The 19,085-nt window shown below is 33.5% G+C and overlaps 3 protein-coding genes across 6 annotated transcripts in view; 1 reads left to right on the top strand and 2 right to left on the bottom strand.

The window, feature by feature from the left end:
* The window catches only part of LOC133197161 (rab GTPase-activating protein 1-like), a 58,229-nt gene extending 49,714 nt beyond the window's left edge, over nt 1-8,515 (bottom strand). For all 4 annotated transcript variants that reach the window (XM_061333037.1, XM_061333039.1, XM_061333038.1 and 1 more), the window contains exons 1-3: nt 8,416-8,515; nt 5,436-5,563; nt 1,458-1,634 (exon numbers count right to left, since the gene is read on the bottom strand). In XM_061333037.1, the coding sequence (XP_061189021.1) occupies nt 1,458-1,634; nt 5,436-5,529 (271 nt within the window). In that variant the 5' untranslated portion in view covers nt 5,530-5,563; nt 8,416-8,515. The remainder of the gene's footprint in view (nt 1-1,457; nt 1,635-5,435; nt 5,564-8,415) is intronic.
* A 223-nt stretch (nt 8,516-8,738) lies between these two features.
* LOC133197162 (tubulin alpha chain, testis-specific) lies at nt 8,739-11,694 on the top strand. The gene is made up of 5 exons (XM_061333041.1): nt 8,739-8,890; nt 9,345-9,567; nt 10,141-10,289; nt 10,379-10,531; nt 10,682-11,694. Exons 1-5 carry the CDS (start codon nt 8,888-8,890, stop codon nt 11,510-11,512), a joined length of 1,359 nt encoding a protein of 452 aa, XP_061189025.1. The 5' UTR covers nt 8,739-8,887; the 3' UTR covers nt 11,513-11,694.
* A 2,332-nt stretch (nt 11,695-14,026) lies between these two features.
* LOC133197160 (ADP-ribosylation factor-like protein 3) overlaps nt 14,027-19,085 on the bottom strand; it is a 13,929-nt gene continuing 8,870 nt past the window's right edge. The window contains exons 5-6 of the mRNA XM_061333036.1: nt 18,290-18,475; nt 14,027-15,112 (exon numbers count right to left, since the gene is read on the bottom strand). Of these exons, the coding sequence (XP_061189020.1) occupies nt 15,068-15,112; nt 18,290-18,475 (231 nt within the window). The 3' untranslated portion in view covers nt 14,027-15,067. The remainder of the gene's footprint in view (nt 15,113-18,289; nt 18,476-19,085) is intronic.

Here is a 19,085-nt window from a genome sequence, read left to right as displayed (position 1 = left end):
TTATGGTCTGACATAAATATCTTTTCTGAAAAATAAGCAGGACTTCATACCTTTTACTATTTTTCATTTGAATCTAATGCTATAGCTCTTGATGAAACCAATGTTGGGAAGTTTTAAAAAAAATTGTGAAATTTAGAACAGAGTGTCATTGTCCTTAAAGGGTTTTTATCACGTATCTAATTTTTTCCATAAATGAAACACTATTATATTCCTGAAACATATAAACATCGTTTAATTATGGAATAATGTTAAAAATGGCCGTAAAAAGACGATAAAACGCCCGTAATATAGGGTCCTCGAAGTAAAATCTCCACTAATTAGATAGGGGTCACGTGGTACTGAAACGTCATAGGTGTAAATGGTCAATAGAACTCGTAAAGCTTATCGTAAGAAAAAATATATTGAATAGATTTTTACGCTAAATAAATAGAATACACAAAATGGCTGGTTGAAATTTTGACATTGACTATATTCCTTTTGTTATGGACAGTCAATCTTTTATGTATGAACGTCTAGCACAGAGAAATAACCAGTAAATATGCCGACAATTGGAGAGAGGTCAATGAAGACGAAGCCGTTGACAACTCGGGACTTCAACTAAATGGAACAAATTATTACTAAAGTTTAACTTTCTAAACATTTAAAAATTTGGGAATTTTAAATTCTCCTTCATTATTATTTTAATTAATTATATATAAATAAATCCTGTATATCTTCTATCTGTTCTAGCAGTGAATATCGTGTACTAGAAATGACACTTCTTCAATGGCGCTGTACGCCATTACAAAGTTCACAATATTCCTACTGTGCGACTTTTAAAAAATTATGCGTGTTTGTCATTTATTATTTTTTTAAAGGTATCTTTTCTTAAAATATTTTATAGGACAGAAAAAAATTTGTGATCGATCGAGCATAAACGATTGTTCTGAATAGAGATAAACGTCATCGTATTTGCAGAAAAAGGCCCCCCTTTCATCTCTCGACCAAGTCCAGGAAATGTGGAGAAAAAAATCTTCCTAAAACCTTTCTTCTGCACATTTGTGCATTCTAAAGCCATAAATTATACCTTACAAGCTGTCAATTATCCAATTATCACTTAGTTATTTTCTAACAGGTTTAATAGACACAACAAATGAGCCCTTTTATATACATAATAAGTACATTGCTTGACCAGTATTGACACCTATGACGTCAGAGCAATGGCGCGCAACATCGGCGATCAAAATATGCATATTGAGAAATTCAAACTTTGAATAGCTGAAACATTAAAAATATTAATTTTCTAGCAAAGATTTTTAAATATATGACTTTAATAGCATGTAAACTTTGTCATATCAAAAATTTTTGAGACGTGATAAAAACCCTTTAAAGTAAGATATTTCCTGCTTATGATGCCTCGCTCAGCATGCATTGACCTTCAAATGTTACCAACAGTAATAATCTAAAAATAAGATTACCTCCTCCAGGTACTGTTTCATCACTGATGCCCCCAGTGGACTGACTACTGGGGAAAACATTGCCTACAGAACTGATGGGGGACTGGGGGTCAGTCCCAGTGGAGCTGGAAGGGGTCAAAGCTGAAGTCATCTTCCTAGAGGACTGAGATACCTCATCATTAAGATCATTAATATCACCTGAAACAAATAGTGATCTGAACTTACAGTGATTGAAAATATTTTCATACTTAAGTACATGGAGTCATGGAAAGGAGACATGGTAAGGATTTATGGTTCCTGATCAAGGTTTGTAAACCATAACTGTCTGAATTACAAGCTTTCATGACTCTCCATTACCTAAACAATTCAATTGTTTAATTCTTTAAAAGAAATAAGATTTGAGATAAGTAAAACTACAGGTAACTCGAGATAACTAGAAGTCTATAGGATCGAGGAAAAACTTCGAGAGATCAAGAGTTCCAGTTTTCAAGAGTCTCGAATTTTTTGGGTTGGTTGACAGGTTTTAAAATTGGTCTAACTGGACGTTGTGATATTCGTTCGTTTCCAGAGTTAGTCTTGCACACGTTTTAACAATGATAACTTCGTTGTATTTTTCAGGTCAATATACAGATCTGCATTTTTTAAAAACTGAATAAAGCAAAAAGTGTTTATTGTAATTATATTTATTTAATTAGCCCTTTCACAATAACTTCGGTACTATTCTTTTACAGGGCAAATTAATAACGTTTGGCAAAGTCTTTGTTGATAACTAATTAAATGACCTATATTAGGCCAAAGTTTTTATTTTTTTTGGTTTACGATTTTCTGTCTCAAAAAAATGCATTGGGTGGTCGAAAAATAAAAATAAAAATAATTTTGGATTCAACAATTTCATTATAAAATAACAGCAATGTTTATTTTAATATAAATAATACACGTCAATAGTACTTTTAAGTTTTATTGTCTAGATCACATAACTCTTTTTATTTAATTTTAATTCATTTCTAACTTTAGACTGAATGTCATTTTCATTTACATATAGTTCTGATTTTTGTTTGTCAATCAGTGCTTGGTTCATGATGTTCAACATTTTGTGCTCTTCAGTGATATGTGATGTGTTATAAACCTTGGTATCCCCACAAACTAGAAATAAGGATCCAAATTCAAGTTAAATTTAGATTGAAGAAAAATACAATTGAAGTGTTTAACAATATTAAAAGTAATTGACGTTGAAATAAAGGTTATAATAATTTGATCATGCAGCTATCAAATTTAATGTTCAACCTGTGGCAAAAAAGCCTAATAATTTCTCAATCAAGTCCCTCTTTAAATGTTTGTTATGTACCTGTACAGTAGGCAATGCTCATTATTTATTAGTAATTCAAAGGACTTTAATCTCAATTGAGTATGAAATTTGCAAAGATTTGTATATTGAATTTACTTCTATAAAGTAACAAATGTTTTATACACATTTGAATTTATCCAGTGAAATACCAGTCAACGTTGCTTCAACTATTAAGATGTATCTCTCAACACTAAACTGGCCTAACTATTATCCATGGATTTATCAGCCTATTTTGGGAAACACCATTTTTGGGGAATTGGGAAAAAATTATCGGCTGTTTGATGAAATTGCAATTTTTTTTTTAAATGTTGCTTAAATCATGTACTCAGGGGTAATTCATTTAACATTTCAGCACGAACTCTAATTTGGGCAACCAAATGACAATTAAATATGATCCATCTTATTCGTACAAAATCAATTATGAATAATAGACTAATAAAAGTAAAATGGACTTCAATGAGTATAAAGCATTTATACAACTTGGGTAGTACATGTACATGTGTGTATGAGATTTCAATTTAGATCATTATAGTATCTGTTTCTGGAGATTATAAACCTCCTGCAAAAAATTATACTAAGTACGCATTTTCTAAAAGTCCTCTTTTAATATGTATTAATGCATTGAAAATATATTTTTCTAACTGAAATAATGCCTAAAGTCCTTACCATTAACTCTCAGATCAAATGAGTAGGTGGAAATAACTTAATAAATCTATATAATTACACAATATCATCATTTTTAGAAAAACAGAGGAAATTCGGATTAATAGTTGGCGATGTTTTTACAGTGTTTTTAAACATGTGTTATGACTGTAGCTTTGCTAAATGAGTTAAAATTACAGACAATCTGACAATTTTACTTAGTGTTTTCCCAAGATAATTAAAAATAAAAGCATTGTTCACCAATTGAGAAAAAATACTGCCAAATTGGGAAAAACTGAACTCATTTTCAATTGGGAATGGGCCGAACTTCGGCCCCTGAGAAGGCACTGATAAATCCTTATTATCTATAGGTGTATCCGTGTCTGCTAGGTCGATCAGGGTTGGGCATACACTCTTCAATATTACGGTATGAATTTAGCCAATTGAGACATTGCAATTGGAGAAAGGGATCATTTATCCAAGATTTTATTCACTTTTCCATGCAGAAAAAGTTCTTTAAGTGTGTGTCATTGCTTTCAGTGAGGAATTACCTTGTTACATGACAGAGCCGCCATTTTTGGTTAGCACATGTGTTTATTTACGGTCACCTAAATGTTTGTAAAGGTCTCATATATTTGTAAGCGCTTATTTGACTAAGATGCATTCTAAAATTTAAAACCCACCAGTTCAGCTGAGAAAAATCCGGAAAAATATGTCGGAAAAAGACATTATTTTTATTTTCATGATTTGTGAAAATTAGGGTCGGCGGAATCGTAAACCAAGTGAAAAAAAAACTTTGGCCTTAGACAATTGCTTTTACGTCATACTCATATTTCACCAAAATATCTTTTACGTCATATTTCACCAAAATATATCATTTTGCCCTGCAAAAGAGTAGTACCACAGTTATCATGAAATGGTCTATTCTATATGTATGACGAGCATCATATTATGCAGTCATTTCATGAAACGACATTCTGTAGCTTTGTAGCATAGACTATTTGTCCTGCAATAGTCGTCATATTGACATTGATGCTGTTATGCACAGTTTGTGCATTTTTATTACTCATTAAACTTTGACATTTACTCAAAATTAATGTTTCGTGATTTTTTTTTTTCACTGTCTCTAATTGAACATATGACAGTCAATATAATTTAGCAGACAGGCAACAAACAATTGCATCAATTACATTTGTATCAATCAAATATCACCTTGCAGTACAAGTGTCACCTGGATAAATATCCCGTTCCTCAGGTCCTGTGCCTAATGCCTGGGGCCAATTAAATGTCCAAGTAAAGGTGTTAATTATGTAACTCTTGCATTCACATAGCCATCTTGAGGTATCAAGAGTAAATTACAATAGATTATGCACAGCAGGACTGTATTTTAACATCGAAGGATCAAGGGTTCAGAGAGATTGAGAGTATGAGAGATCAAGAGTAAACTTGCTTAGGAAAAAATTGGGACCAGAGACTCACTTTGAGTGATCAATAACGATGAGATATCGAAGTTCAAATCATCAAAAGTTACCTGTAGTTCACTTTATCAAAGTCATAACAATTGTGCTTTTCATATGTATTTTTTTCTCTCCAAAATACAGTTGAACTTCGGTATCTCGAACACGGATATCTTGAATACCATGGATATGTTGAAGTGATTGAGAAGTCCTTATCACATATTTCTTAAGTATTTTACCCTCGATATCTTGAACCCTCAGATATCTCTCAGTTTTTTCTCAGTCCCATTGAGTTCCAGGTAATGAGGTTTGACTGTATGTAATGGTAATTTTTGGGCCTATACTGCCTTGGAAGGACTCATAAAGCCCATTTGTCTGTACAATTCTGAATTTCAAAAACTGCCTATATATTTCCCCTGAGTTATTGAAAGGGGGAAGGGGGAGGGGAAGTGTGGGAAAGGGATTAATTTTAACTTGCAATATGCAGGTTTAAGAGACATAACATACATATTAGAATATTTGGGAGATTGAAAAGGTTGATAAAAACTAGCAAACCTGTGATTTTCAATTTGGGTTCTCCATTTACTACCACATAATCATCATTGGTTGACGAAGATTCAACAGAACTGCGACTGACAGCATCCTCCATTATTTCTATTTACGTCCACATTATTATGATTTATCTACAAAAAATATCAACTTTATTTATTTTACAACTATACATGAATAAATACATAAATACATTATAATCACATACCAGCCGTATCACAAAATGGCTATGTAACCAATTTACCCCATTGATAACAAAGAAGATGGGCGAACAAGGCGTGCAAAATGCCTATGGCTTCAAATGTTTAAAAATCAAATTTTATTTGTGACTTAAGAGCAAAGTTCAAATTATTAAAAGGTATGAATTTATGACAAAAAAATCTTTTCTTCAGAAAAATTTTCTCAAAAATTATACTATGGTAAAAATCAAAATCAAGGATTTCCTGGGATTTTTTAAAAATGTTTCCTCACTTTTATTTCAAGAAAAAACTTTTGTTATCAATATATATCTTCCATATATATCTTCCATATATATCTTCCAAGTGTTGTCATTTACCATTTTAACATACAATAAAAAAATCTGGTTAAGTATGAAAAGCTGGTTTCCTTACAGATAAGTACAACTACACTTGAATTTCTAAAAATATAAGATTATAATGATATTTTTATTTCTAAACTGAAGAAACTAAACTGCTTGTAATGTATAAATAAAATATATTGGTTATCAGTATTGTAGGGAGAAAAAAAATCATCTTTCACTTCATACAGAATCACATGGATTTAAAAAATTAATTTCATATTTAAGGTGACCTTGTTGATTAAAACTGTCAACACTTGATTTTTTTTTTTACCCAGGTCAAATAAATTTTAATGATGTAAAAAAATGCTAAAATTGATAATCAAACTGCATACTATATTTAGAATTTTAATCTGTACTTATAAAATTAAGCTTCTATATTGTAAATAAAATTTAATTTCTATTTTATACCAAATGGTTACCAATTTGATTATTGGCCAATTATCAGTTGATTAGAGTCAACCGATGCTGCAGATTAATCGATTCTGATTTTCAACTGATTTGACAACACTACTTGTTTCTGGATCAAACAATTCTTCATCCTGCCTCTTTACAGCCATGCTTAAGTTAACATGCAGTCTTTGCATCACTATTGTTTGTTTCCTTTAATTTACTGGTTAATCAGTTATTTCTTTTTTATCCTACAAATCCACATCAGAGACTTGTCTCTGTCTGCATCTAATAACACAAATTATTTCACCTTTTTTCTGTTCACAAAAAAAATGTCACACTGACAGTATATTGATTTTCTGGTGACCAGGAATAAGTATTACAAAAGAACAATAACTTGTATTGACTGTACTGATTTTCTAGTGACAGAGTATAAGGACTATCATCCCCTAACTTGACATACAACGAACCACCTATCAGAACATTAGTCAAAACATTATAAGAGTGGGGTGAATAAGGGGTATGTACTTTCTCTTTTATCATAAAACCGGCCAAAAAGGCATATTAATAAAATTAATACAAATACTGATAAAGAAAACTTGTTAACTCTACAATGAAATAAATTAATTGTAGTCTTTCCAAGTAGTACAAAACTGGCCTATGATTCTTTTATATAATATCATTTCTTCACAAACTGGGAACGACTTTACTTTACCGGTCCCCAGAAAAACGCGCTAAAATATAGTGTCACCATAGGTGACTTCAATACATATGACATTGCATGAGCGATCGAAAAAAATTAAAAGTAATTGAGGTTTTAAGCCTTTTTGAGCTCAAAATTGAATTCTACGGCTAAAAGTTTAGTTTAAAACTTCGTTTTTAAACGAAGTTTTTAACCTCGTTCTCTGGAAAAAAGCAATAAATATTGTTTATTCAGTGAAAAAGGAGACAGAAAATAAATGTCAATGAAGCGTGTGCGGTGCATGCCTAGTGCCATTTCTTTCGTACTTAGACATTTTTTCATGTAAACAAACCAACGAGATTTTGTTGAAGCTGAATTAAGATCTTGCAAAAAAATACAGAAGCAACTGAATTTCTTAATTAATCTAAATGAACAAGACACTAACCCTAATCTCTGGGATGGTATGCGAGGACTAACGCAAATCTCCTGAGCAGATGCTAGACTAACCCATGTGCGAGGACTAACCCTAATCTCTCGGTTGGATGCTAGACTAACCATAATCAGTCTAAGACTTGTGCAAGGACTAACCCTAATCTTTCAGGTGGGTGCAAGACTAACCCTAACCAGTCGAAAAATGTGCAAGACTGACCCTTATCAGTTGAGTGACGAAAATCTTACGTCATAGTGCAATGAGCGCACAAATCTTGTGGATCTGGGGACCGGTAAAGTAAAGTATACCACAAACTGTCTTGTCATGTGTCTGATTTTGTCAAAATTGACAGAAAACTTAACTATAGCACCAGGTAAAGTGCGTATTTGCAGAAATATACATTGAATTTTACAAAATATGCATGAATGAATGGCATTTTCAGTAATTGAGAAGCGTGATTGTATAATTAACAAAACTGGATAAACTGATCAAATCTGTTTTGGTCAGTCTGATATATTTATAAGTTAAGATACCTTTTAATTCGCAGTTTATGCATATTTTCCTGCAAAATTGATACTACTACATTTTAATGGTGCTGCAAGGAAATGTCAATAAAACAAGCTGCATAACAAAAACTACATCACGTTTCCCTCCCCTACATCCCCCAAGCTGTCAATACTGTATATATGCTGTGCTAACTGAACATCCTTTTAGATATTGTCACTATCTGCTCAAGCCCGGATTGACATACTCATCGACCATCCTTTCAAAGATATGAGCAAAAAAAAATGTAATTTAAGCCCGTAGAAAACCGGATTGATCTGTCGACAAGGAAAAAATGCACACACAGTTAAGTCTAATTTCAACTGTCTTTCCAAGTAAAGCATAGAAAATTGAATGTGGTTACCCGAAACGGAGTAAAAGAATCAACGGTGCATCTTTTCTCATTACTATCCAATGTTTTGGTGGCGCTGCAACTCCACTTCCGCATTATGTCACTCGGTACTCATCGGTCAATTCCGTTTATATATGAAAAAGAAATTGTCAGATTTCCGAAATTTGTCGACTTCTCCCGATCTATTTTTCGTAGCAGACGATAAAAATTTGTAACATCAAAGTTAAATAGCACAGATTTTTAAAAGTAGAAGTTTTTATCCCAGCAAAAGTGTAATAATTGTATCAAGTTTGATTCTTTTCAGTATTCTTTTTTATAATAGATCATTTTGCTATGTATCCAAGGATGCACGAGGATGATGATGTCAGAGTATATAAAGAGAGAGTATCCAGTGGCGTTATCATTTTGAATTTGTGTGAGACACGTTGCGCATCTCAGCACAAAGTCTAATCATCGTTGTGAGGATTTAGAAAATACAGTCAGAATGGTATGTTATTTTATTTTTCACACAGTTTTTCAATGGAAGGGATTCATCTTAAACTCCTGTATAATTTTATGATAAACTTTTTTTTTAGGACGTAACTGTATCTTATTATCTATAGCTAATAATGGTACATGGGGCTATTTATATCAACAAGTGGTATGTTGGTTAATCACTGGAGATAAGAACGTTACTTATTTACGCATTTACTCTATCTGATTAATAGTGTCAGCGCACAGCGTCCGAGTCACAGCTGTGATAAAAGTTTGCAAATAATCCAGAATTTTTTTTCCTTGGCATTCAAACTATAGATCTATTGTGAAAAAAATGTAAATAATAAAGCATCTAATTCTTGAGATAAAATTTCATAGCAATAGAGATTCTTCAAAATTCTGTTAAAATTTATATCATTTTAATAGGATGCTTTTATAGCAAATCGTGTATTATATTTTTTTTAAAGCGTGAATGTATATCCATCCATGTTGGACAAGCTGGTGTCCAGATAGGAAATGCATGTTGGGAATTGTACTGCTTGGAGCATGGCATTCAGCCAGATGGGCAGATGCCAAGCGACAAAACCATTGGGGGTGGAGATGACTCCTTTAACACTTTCTTCAGTGAGACTGGAGCTGGCAAACATGTACCAAGAGCAGTCTTTGTGGATTTGGAGCCTACTGTTGTTGGTCAGTTTTATATTCTCTATTAATTTGAGATGTTGATATATGTATAACAAAAATAAGGTAAAACTGTGGACACTTTCCAACAGTTGGAGCACCCCCACCCCCTTTATCAACTTTTTCCTTTGGGGGGGGGGGGTTCGATGCAAGTAATTGATATATTTTTAAATAGTTGCACTTAAAATGAAGAACTTGTTCTAAAATTGTGGACTTGAATGAAAGAAAAGATTAATAGGGCTTTCAAAAGATTAGAAACAGGTGGGTAAAATTACTGGGTAGGTACTGGCAGATTTTGAAAGGCCTGAGAATAATGTGCATGCAAGGTCAGCACAAAAAAGATGCACAGATATCTCGCAGAGATAAAAAGGTTACATTATTGATAACATGAATAGCCAGAATAGGAAATCCGAATATAATGTTAATCCAATCCAATGAAAGAAAATTAAAAAAAAAAAATGGAAAGGGCTTCACTGTGATAATTGGGACATATATTCACAGTTAATATATACATCCCTTGTGATATTTTAGACAAGTAAGAAAAGGCATACTTGTGATAATGAAAGTAGAAAATTTTGACAGATGAGGTCCGCACTGGTACATACCGCCAACTTTTCCACCCTGAGCAGTTGATTACTGGGAAGGAGGATGCTGCCAACAATTATGCCAGAGGACATTACACCATAGGCAAAGAAATTGTGGACTTGGTATTGGATCGTATCAGAAAATTGGTATGTTGTTGCATTGGAAACATTTTAAAACATATCTTGCAGCATTGTGTCATTGTCTGACATAATTTTTAAATTTTAATGTTTTCTAGGCAGACCAGTGTACTGGCTTGCAAGGTTTCCTCATCTTCCACAGCTTTGGAGGAGGTACTGGCTCTGGATTTGCTTCCCTGCTTATGGAGAGACTCTCTGTAGATTATGGAAAGAAATCCAAGCTGGAATTTGCCATATACCCAGCTCCTCAGGTATTTACTTTCAGTTTTAAACCATTTATGATGAATGATACAAAAACATCTCTAAAGCAATAATTCGCTTCCAAAATGTTACAGCATTTTGCATCTCGAGCTAATTGACTATTTGGATGCATATTTTAATAATGCAACATGTTTTGATAGGTATCTACAGCTGTAGTTGAGCCCTACAATTCCATCCTCACCACCCATACTACTCTGGAACATTCTGATTGTGCCTTCATGGTTGACAACGAGGCAATCTACGATATCTGTCGCAGAAACCTGGACATTGAGAGGCCAACCTACACCAACCTGAATCGTTTGATTGGTCAAATTGTCAGCTCAATTACAGCCTCGCTCCGATTTGATGGAGCACTGAATGTGGACTTGACAGAATTCCAGACCAACTTGGTGCCTTACCCTCGCATCCACTTTCCACTTGTTACCTATGCTCCAGTTATTTCAGCTGAGAAGGCCTATCATGAGCAGTTATCAGTGGCAGAAATCACCAATGCCTGCTTTGAGCCAGCAAACCAGATGGTAAAATGTGATCCCAGACATGGAAAATACATGGCTTGTTGCATGTTGTACAGAGGTGATGTTGTTCCAAAGGATGTCAATGCTGCCATTGCCACCATCAAAACCAAGAGAACCATCCAGTTTGTGGACTGGTGCCCCACTGGTTTTAAAGTTGGTATCAACTACCAGCCACCCACTGTTGTCCCTGGAGGAGATCTGGCCAAGGTTCAGAGAGCTGTCTGCATGTTGAGCAACACCACAGCCATTGCCGAGGCCTGGGCTCGTCTTGATCACAAATTTGACCTGATGTATGCCAAGCGTGCTTTTGTCCACTGGTATGTAGGAGAGGGTATGGAAGAGGGTGAATTTTCTGAGGCCCGTGAAGATCTTGCTGCTCTGGAAAAGGATTATGAAGAAGTTGGTGTGGACTCTGTTGAGGGAGAGGCCGAGGAGGAGGGTGGAGATGAATACTGAGAACTTTATTGACATTGGCAAAACACTGTTCTGTTAAATTTTCCTTATTAAAAAGTTTGGCTTGTTCATTTCTCTAAAATTTTTTGAAGTGTAAAGGAGTTGAAAAAAAAATCTGGATCATTCTGACTTGAAAGAATTTCAAAATTTTAAGTTTATTAAAAAAAAGATTTTAAATACAAGAACTTTGTTGTGTTTGTTCTTTAAAATGGCAGGAAGAAGGCGCCAGATAAACAGCTAGTGATTAAACTGGTCATTATAATGTTGAACTTTAGAATTGATTAGATTTATGCTCCGTTTTAATTTGATAGTAATGCCAAATTTGGCAGAACTGGCTTTGATTATAAAGTCATTGAAGGATTTGTGGTATAACTGACTTTGAAATGAACTTGCATTATACAGTCGTTGACCGATTTGTTGTATAGCTATAAGCCTTTAAAAATATGATAGGCTTAGTATTGGGGTACCAACTCTCAGATAAGAGAGGTAACTTGCCAAGTAATTGATTCTAAAATGTCCAGTAATTTGTATTGCCAGAGCTTGGTGAGGGAGACCTTTTCATGGTCGGTTCAATCGAAACCAAAGTAACTTCTATTTTCTTTTGCCAATATTTTGATAGTTATTGGTAATATTTGACCTAAAATACTTGCATCCATTTTTTTTTTTTAGCTCTGACACCTGAGCTGAAAGCTCAAGTGAGCTTTTCTGATCACCTGTCTGTCTGTAAACTTTTCATAATTTGAACTTCTTTAGAATCATGGAGCCAAATTTAACCAAATTTGGTACAAAGCATCCTTGGGTAAAGGGATTTTAATTGTGAAAGTGAGAGGACAAACCCCCCTTCCAAGGGGAGATGTCATGAAAAGACATGGGGTGAGGTCAAGAACCTCTGGGTCAGAAAAACTGAAACTTAAGTAGAATATTCCAGAGGTAGTGTAGATTCTAAATTGTTCAAATCATGCCCCCCCCCCCCCCTTCAGTGGTAGGGTGGGGCCACAATAGGAAATCAAACTGTTTTACATTGAAATATATAGGAAAAATCTCCAGAACCACTGGGTCAGAAGAGATGAATCTTGTGCCCTGTTCACACAGAGTGTTTAATTCGAATAAAACGTAAGTTACTGTCAACCAGTATGGTTGCAATACATTTAAGAAATGAATTTAATTTTTGAAGATTCATGAGGACATGAACTACGACGCGTCACGCCGGCATATTTCATGAAGCGCGTTAGCGCTTCATGTTACATATGCCGGCGTGAAGCGTTGTAGTTCATGTACCTCATGAATTTTCAAAAATTAAATTCATTTCTTATATTTACATTATTTTTCTGATGAGTTTCCACAAGTTACGCCATTCAACTGTCATTTTTGAAGCAAAACAGTTTGCACTATAGTTTTGACGTCAAGTACAGTATTATGACGTAACAATGGAGATATTCATGCTCATCTCATGGTAGTTCATGAGAAAATGAACAATCATCTAATTTGCAAAGAATCTTAAGGAAAAATACCTGGAAATGTAAATATTATCAGTTATACATAGTTAAATTTTAATTCTTTCAAATTTAGTGTCAAGTATGACTTTATTCAATGAATTGAGTTAATTAAATAAATGCATACTTAAACTCTGGATAAGTCTGATTCTCTAATGCCGTTCACACGGAGAGTTTATACCGTATAAATTGGGTAGCTATTTTAAAATTTCATTCCTTATAATTTAATTTTCATTCATTTAGTGTAAGAAAAAAGATGATTGCCCTTAAAAAATGACTTCAAATTGTACAAAATTTAAATGTAACGTCAGGCGGATCGATACGTTTTTGACGCAAGTTACTGTGACATTGGCAACCCAATTTATGTGATATAAAGTAAAATTTTTTATCCAATCAAATGGCAAGTTACAATCAGAATTAAATTATTTTCGAATTAAATGTAAGTTACTGTATATTAAATTTGAACCACCTTCACATGGGGAATTTAATGCGAATTAGTTTAATTTGAAATAATTAAATGCTCATTAAGTTACTTCGCATTAGCTCTGTGTGAACGCTTAGCGAAGTAAATTTGAATTAAATTTTGACGCATGTGTAATGGCAAAATTAAGTCACTTGCCACATGTTGGTGGTCAGATATAGATACTTTGCTATTTTTTAAAAATTTTTAATTATTTAATTCTGGTTATGACGCGGTATTTGATTGGATAAAAAAATTACTTATATTATATAAATTGGGTTCCCTACATCACAATGACTTGCGTCAAAAACGTATCGATCCGCCTGATGTTACATTTAAATTTTGTACAATTTGAAGTAATTTTTAAAGAGCAATCATCTTTATGGAATGCATGCACATAGGTTTATGTTTTTATTGCAGCTTTAAATGTTCATTGGGTAATATTACGGACAACAAATCTAACTGAATTACACGCATATCAAGACCGATCAAGTTGTATTCTGTTCAAAATTAAACAGAAAGCACTAATTTTATTGGTAATAAATAAAGACCAAATCACATTAGTACATGTATCCTATAACATTTATTGACATATATATCTTGCAGATTGTGCTATAACTTCTTTCCATACTTCTTAAATCTTTTGTCGTAAAATTATGAAGAAAACAATAAGCATTCAAATGTTGAAAAATTACATCAATATGTGTACTTAATACAACCCCAATTCTTGAATATGTCAAAAATGCAAATAATCATTTCACATGAACAGATCTCAGAAAAAAAAAATGGACGGGTTCTATATGATACACCAAAAAAATGCACCACTGAAAAAAGTTGTTAGGTACATTTACAACCTGCATATAAGGATGTATACATACAGACTAAAGCCTGAAGATGATATGTGAACATGTTTTGTATTTCTTTCTCACTTTCATTCTTCTAAACCACTTGTTCGACCAAAAGTCACTATGTCATATTCGATCTATATCATCTCTCACACATGACCAACTGTGGCACATTCATGAATTTTTACAAGTACACATTACAGTACATTGACATGAATATATATTGTCATAAGGAAAAGAAAAAATCAATTTTCTGGATTTCAAAGTATATAAAAATTCAAAACCTTGAATTTTTATGATGTCTTTGCACATTCAGTGTTAATACAATATCATATCTGACAGAATTGAAAAGATATTACAATTTCTACTGACAAATACTCTTTCACAGTCACACAGATTAATTTGGTAAAAAAAAAAAAGTGCATATACTTGTTATCAGAAACATAATCAATATGCACAGAAGATAACTGATAATTACACTTGCAAGAATAAAAAAAAATACCAAGTGGTAGTATGCTGACATATATTTAAATGCTTTGAGAGAAAAAAACTCATACAGAACTTTGACGTCAGTAGTGAAGAACTGTAAATATATACAGAATAAATAGACAGACAAGAAATATATGAATAAAGAGAGGTTGACGACACAAGTTTCCTATAGGTTCCATTCACCTTGTCAGATCCTCTAAGCTTTGGAAACTGATCGTCATCTGTCAACATCATTTGTGTCCACTGTTAAATAGTTAGGTCACTAATTACTTTATTTTTTCTTTCCTATAGCCTGACTCATCCACTCTATGCCTTCCTGAAATATCATTAAGAAATGGGTTATAAAAAGGTACAAGAATGTCAATATAAATGCTGTGCACATGGTTCTATTTGCAATCGCCTTAGCAGAGATAGAGTTATCTCTCTTTTTTAAAACATGTCAAATGGATGTCGTGTTCAAAGAGAGATAACTCTGTCTCTGTTAAATTCTCCCAATTTTGAATTCACCTCGCTAATGAGGTATAAAGGGTAAAAATTTCTCTTCATGCAATGTGAATAATTTTATTTTTAAAGAAGCATTAAATTAATAAACAAGATGTGTTTGTGAAACACTGATGCCCCCGTATGGCAGCTTATGGCGAAGGTTAAAGTTTCTTCAAATGCAAGTCAAAATCCAGGCCAAAAGATAAAAAATATTGATACCCAAAGAAAGGTCTTGTCTCCAGGAATACACCTGTGAAATTTGAAAGACCTAGATACAACTGTTCCAAAGTTATGGCGAAGGTTAAAGTTTTTTAAATAAAAGTCAAATGTCAAGGTCAAGGTCAAAGTGGTTGGTATCCAAAGGAAAATCTTGTCACGAAGATTACATATGTGAAGTATGAAAGCCCTAGCACCAACCATTCAAAAGTTATGGCCAAGGTTAAAGTTTTTCAAAAGTAGGTCAAACTCCTAGGTCAAAGTCAAAGGGTCAAAGTGGTTGGTATCCAAAGGAAGGTCTTGTCACAAGGATTACATATGTGAAGTATGAAAGCCCTAGCACCAACCATTCAAAAGTTATGGCCAAGGTTAAAGTTTTTCAAAAGTAGGTCAAACTCCTAGGTCAAGGTCAAAGGGTCAAAGTGGTTGGTATCCAAAGAAAGGTCTTGTCACAAGGATTACATATGTGAAGTATGAAAGCCCTAGCATCAATCATTCAAAAGTTATGGCCAAGGTTAAAATTTTTCAAAAGTAGGTCAAACTCCTAGGTCAAGGTCAAAAGGTCAAAGTGGTGGTTGGTGTCCAAAGGAAGGTCTTGTCGCAAGGATTACATATGTGAAGTATGAAAGCCCTAGCTCCAACCATTCAAAAGTTATGGCCAAGGTTAAACTTTTTCAAAAGTAGGTCAAACTCCAAGGTCAAGGTCAAAAGGTCAAAGTTGTTGGTATCTAAAGGAAGGCCTTGTCACAAGGAATACACATGTGAAGTTTGAAACCCCAAGCACCAACTGTTCAGAAGTTATGGCCAAGGTTAAAGTCTCATAAAATTTTGCAAAAGTGGGTCAAACTCCAAGGTCAAGGTCAAAAGGTCAAATATGATGGTACCCAAAGAAAGGTCTTGTCACAAGGAATACACATGTGAAATATGAAAGTCATAGCTCCAACCAATCAAAAGTTATGGGCAAGGTTAAAGTTGACAACAGACAGACAGACAAACAAACAAACGGACAAACAGACAGACAAACAGATAAATAGACAAACAGACAGACAGGACAAAAACAATATACCCCCGGGATCTTTCGATCCGGGGGCATAAAAATTACTGTACCCAAAGATCCTAAATGAGTAGAAATTTAAGTAATACTAGAAAACTAACAAAGTCATGCATAATTCATCAATAATCTTGACCTTTTGACACAAACTTTTGCGTAAGTGGCCTCAGAATCTATTGGGTCTTATTAAAATCATATACTGAAAAAAAACCTACAATATGTTCTCTTACCATTCTTCACATGTGTAGTAAAAAAGGTTTTGATAACCTAAATTTTTTTGTACTGCATCACATAAAGAAGTACAGAAGCCATATATATAGTCTTGACTCTGGCTCTGTCTTTTATTCAGTAGAAGTCATCTTCAAAGTAATATATATGTATTTATCTATGTAACTCAAAAGAACTGACTTTGACCATGTGATTCTAAAGTCTATAGGTGTCTTCTCAAAGAAATTCTCCACCTACATAGTAATATTAAGTCTATACTCTATATGATACAAAATACTCTTGTTACTGCATCACAAATTCACAATGTTCCTATCAATAATTTCGTCTTTGACCTTGTGAACTTTAACAAATTCAAAGTGACCCAAATATATGTGGACACATTTCTCCTACACTCTAAGTTTGAAGTCCGTAGATTACAAAATGTCCGTTCTTACATCACAATGGTCATAAGAATAACATCAACGTTGATCTTCGATCAATTGACCAGTGTTCCAGACTGACATAGACACCTAAAATTCGCCGTGGGTGATTAAATTTGCTTGTATCAACACCTGGCTGGATGTGTTAAAACTTCCACTAATTAAAAGTTCACATTGATAAATCTGTCTCAAATCAACTAATTGTACCAGTAGTAAAGCATAACAAGCAAGTGGCATGAACTTATCAGTCTATATAATTGGGATAGAAGTTACGCTGACTGCATCATACATTGCAACTTGCCAGCTGCTTGCAAAACAGACCATGTAATAACTAATATGGTTTTACATAAATAACAAAAATAATTTTTGAAAAAAGGCAACACTTTTCTTGGTTTAGTAGATCTTTAGATCTCATCAGCAGTCAGCCCTGCATCTCTAGCTAATTTTATGGTGAGATTCAAACCCTGCAATTGGCCTAAATCTATGATTTTTTTTCTGATAATGATTCTCTACTTATATACAACATCTGTAGGCTATAAAATGTCCAAGTCATTTCACCCCAGTGGCAAAATTAATGATCTTGAACTTTGACCCTGACCTTTGACAAAATGACATCCAAAATTTTATGTGTCTTTCTCTAATTATCTCACTCAATAAGTATAACGTCTATATATGTTAAGAAATATAATATAACATATTATGTTATCGTATTACATAAATTAATGTATAATGATAATTTAATGGAAACTATTTTGGCTTTGACCTCTCACCAAGTGACCAAAAAAATAGTAGATGTCTTTACCTAACCACGTCTACCTATGTAGTAAATATGAATTCTGTAGATTAAAAGATACTCAAGTTATAGCATCACATAAAAGCATAGATCGACAGATAAACTGATGGACAGACAGACACAGTGATTACTATAGGACACTCGCAAAAGATGTAGGGCCCTAATTAGATTTTATCTTAACATAATAAAAACAATAACTGATCAAACAACACTCTTTGACAGGTTGGGAATACATCCTTGCTATTCCATTTATTATTTCATTTACTACAACTATATCATTTTGGTGTAGAATGTGCTACATACCGGAACTCCCTCTCCAGTCTGTGCTGAGCATGCTTGGACATGCCACTTCCTGTCCCTTATTGTGTCTAGTGATAAACCCCGAGCTATTTCTGAAGCCTGTGCAGCCTGTAGCAAGTCCTGTTTATTGGCATAAACTAACAATGGGACTCCCTGTAGCTTTGGTTCATCTAATAATTCTGACAGTTCCTGCAAGACAATTGAATTTAGTGACAACAATCATACTACTGTTGAAATTTTAAAACAAAAGGTTATTCATCCTGAATACAAAAATAACAGATCTTTTTTTTTTTTTTTTTTTAAATTTTATGTTCTTAATTATGTTTATATAATGTAGCATTGAACATTTTCCTAATAATGCTATAAAACTGTTTATTATACTTTCATGTTAAATACTAAAATCTTATTGGTTTAGACGCATTCAACATTTATTTGTAATGTTACCCTCAGCATTATCAACGCACTTGACAATGGGTAACACAACGATAATGTCACATGGCTGTAAATTATGTGTGTACAGTTTGCCACAGAATTATAAAACGTCAGTTGTGTGTTTGTAAGAAGCCGAATAAACTTGATGTCAATCAAACATTGCTTCCGATGTAGCTTGATTGAAAACAACAAACAACAGATGAAAAATGCTTGCAAGTGCAAAAATAAATACCGTAGAGGATATTCAATGTTTTGTAGATGAATATGGAATTAATTTCAAGAGTGGGACAGTATTTTTTTTATATTTTCACGAGTGTGAAGCACGAGTGAAAATATAAAAAAAAAACCTGTCTCATAAGTGAAATAA

This window comes from Saccostrea echinata, unplaced genomic scaffold (genome assembly GCF_033153115.1).
Source record: "Saccostrea echinata isolate AGI-Se365-2 ecotype Australia unplaced genomic scaffold, CSIRO_AGI_Sech_v1 ptg000030l, whole genome shotgun sequence".
Classification (NCBI taxonomy): domain Eukaryota; kingdom Metazoa; phylum Mollusca; class Bivalvia; order Ostreida; family Ostreidae; genus Saccostrea; species Saccostrea echinata.
This window is presented reverse-complemented; position numbering and strand designations above follow the sequence as displayed.

Excerpts from the sequence above, each read along its gene's own strand:
- LOC133197162 (XM_061333041.1), top strand. Across the intron at positions 10,290-10,378 it reads TGGATCGTATCAGAAAATTG|GCAGACCAGTGTACTGGCTT; the intron begins GTATGTTGTTGC and ends AATGTTTTCTAG. Across the intron at positions 10,532-10,681 it reads CCATATACCCAGCTCCTCAG|GTATCTACAGCTGTAGTTGA; the intron begins GTATTTACTTTC and ends ATGTTTTGATAG.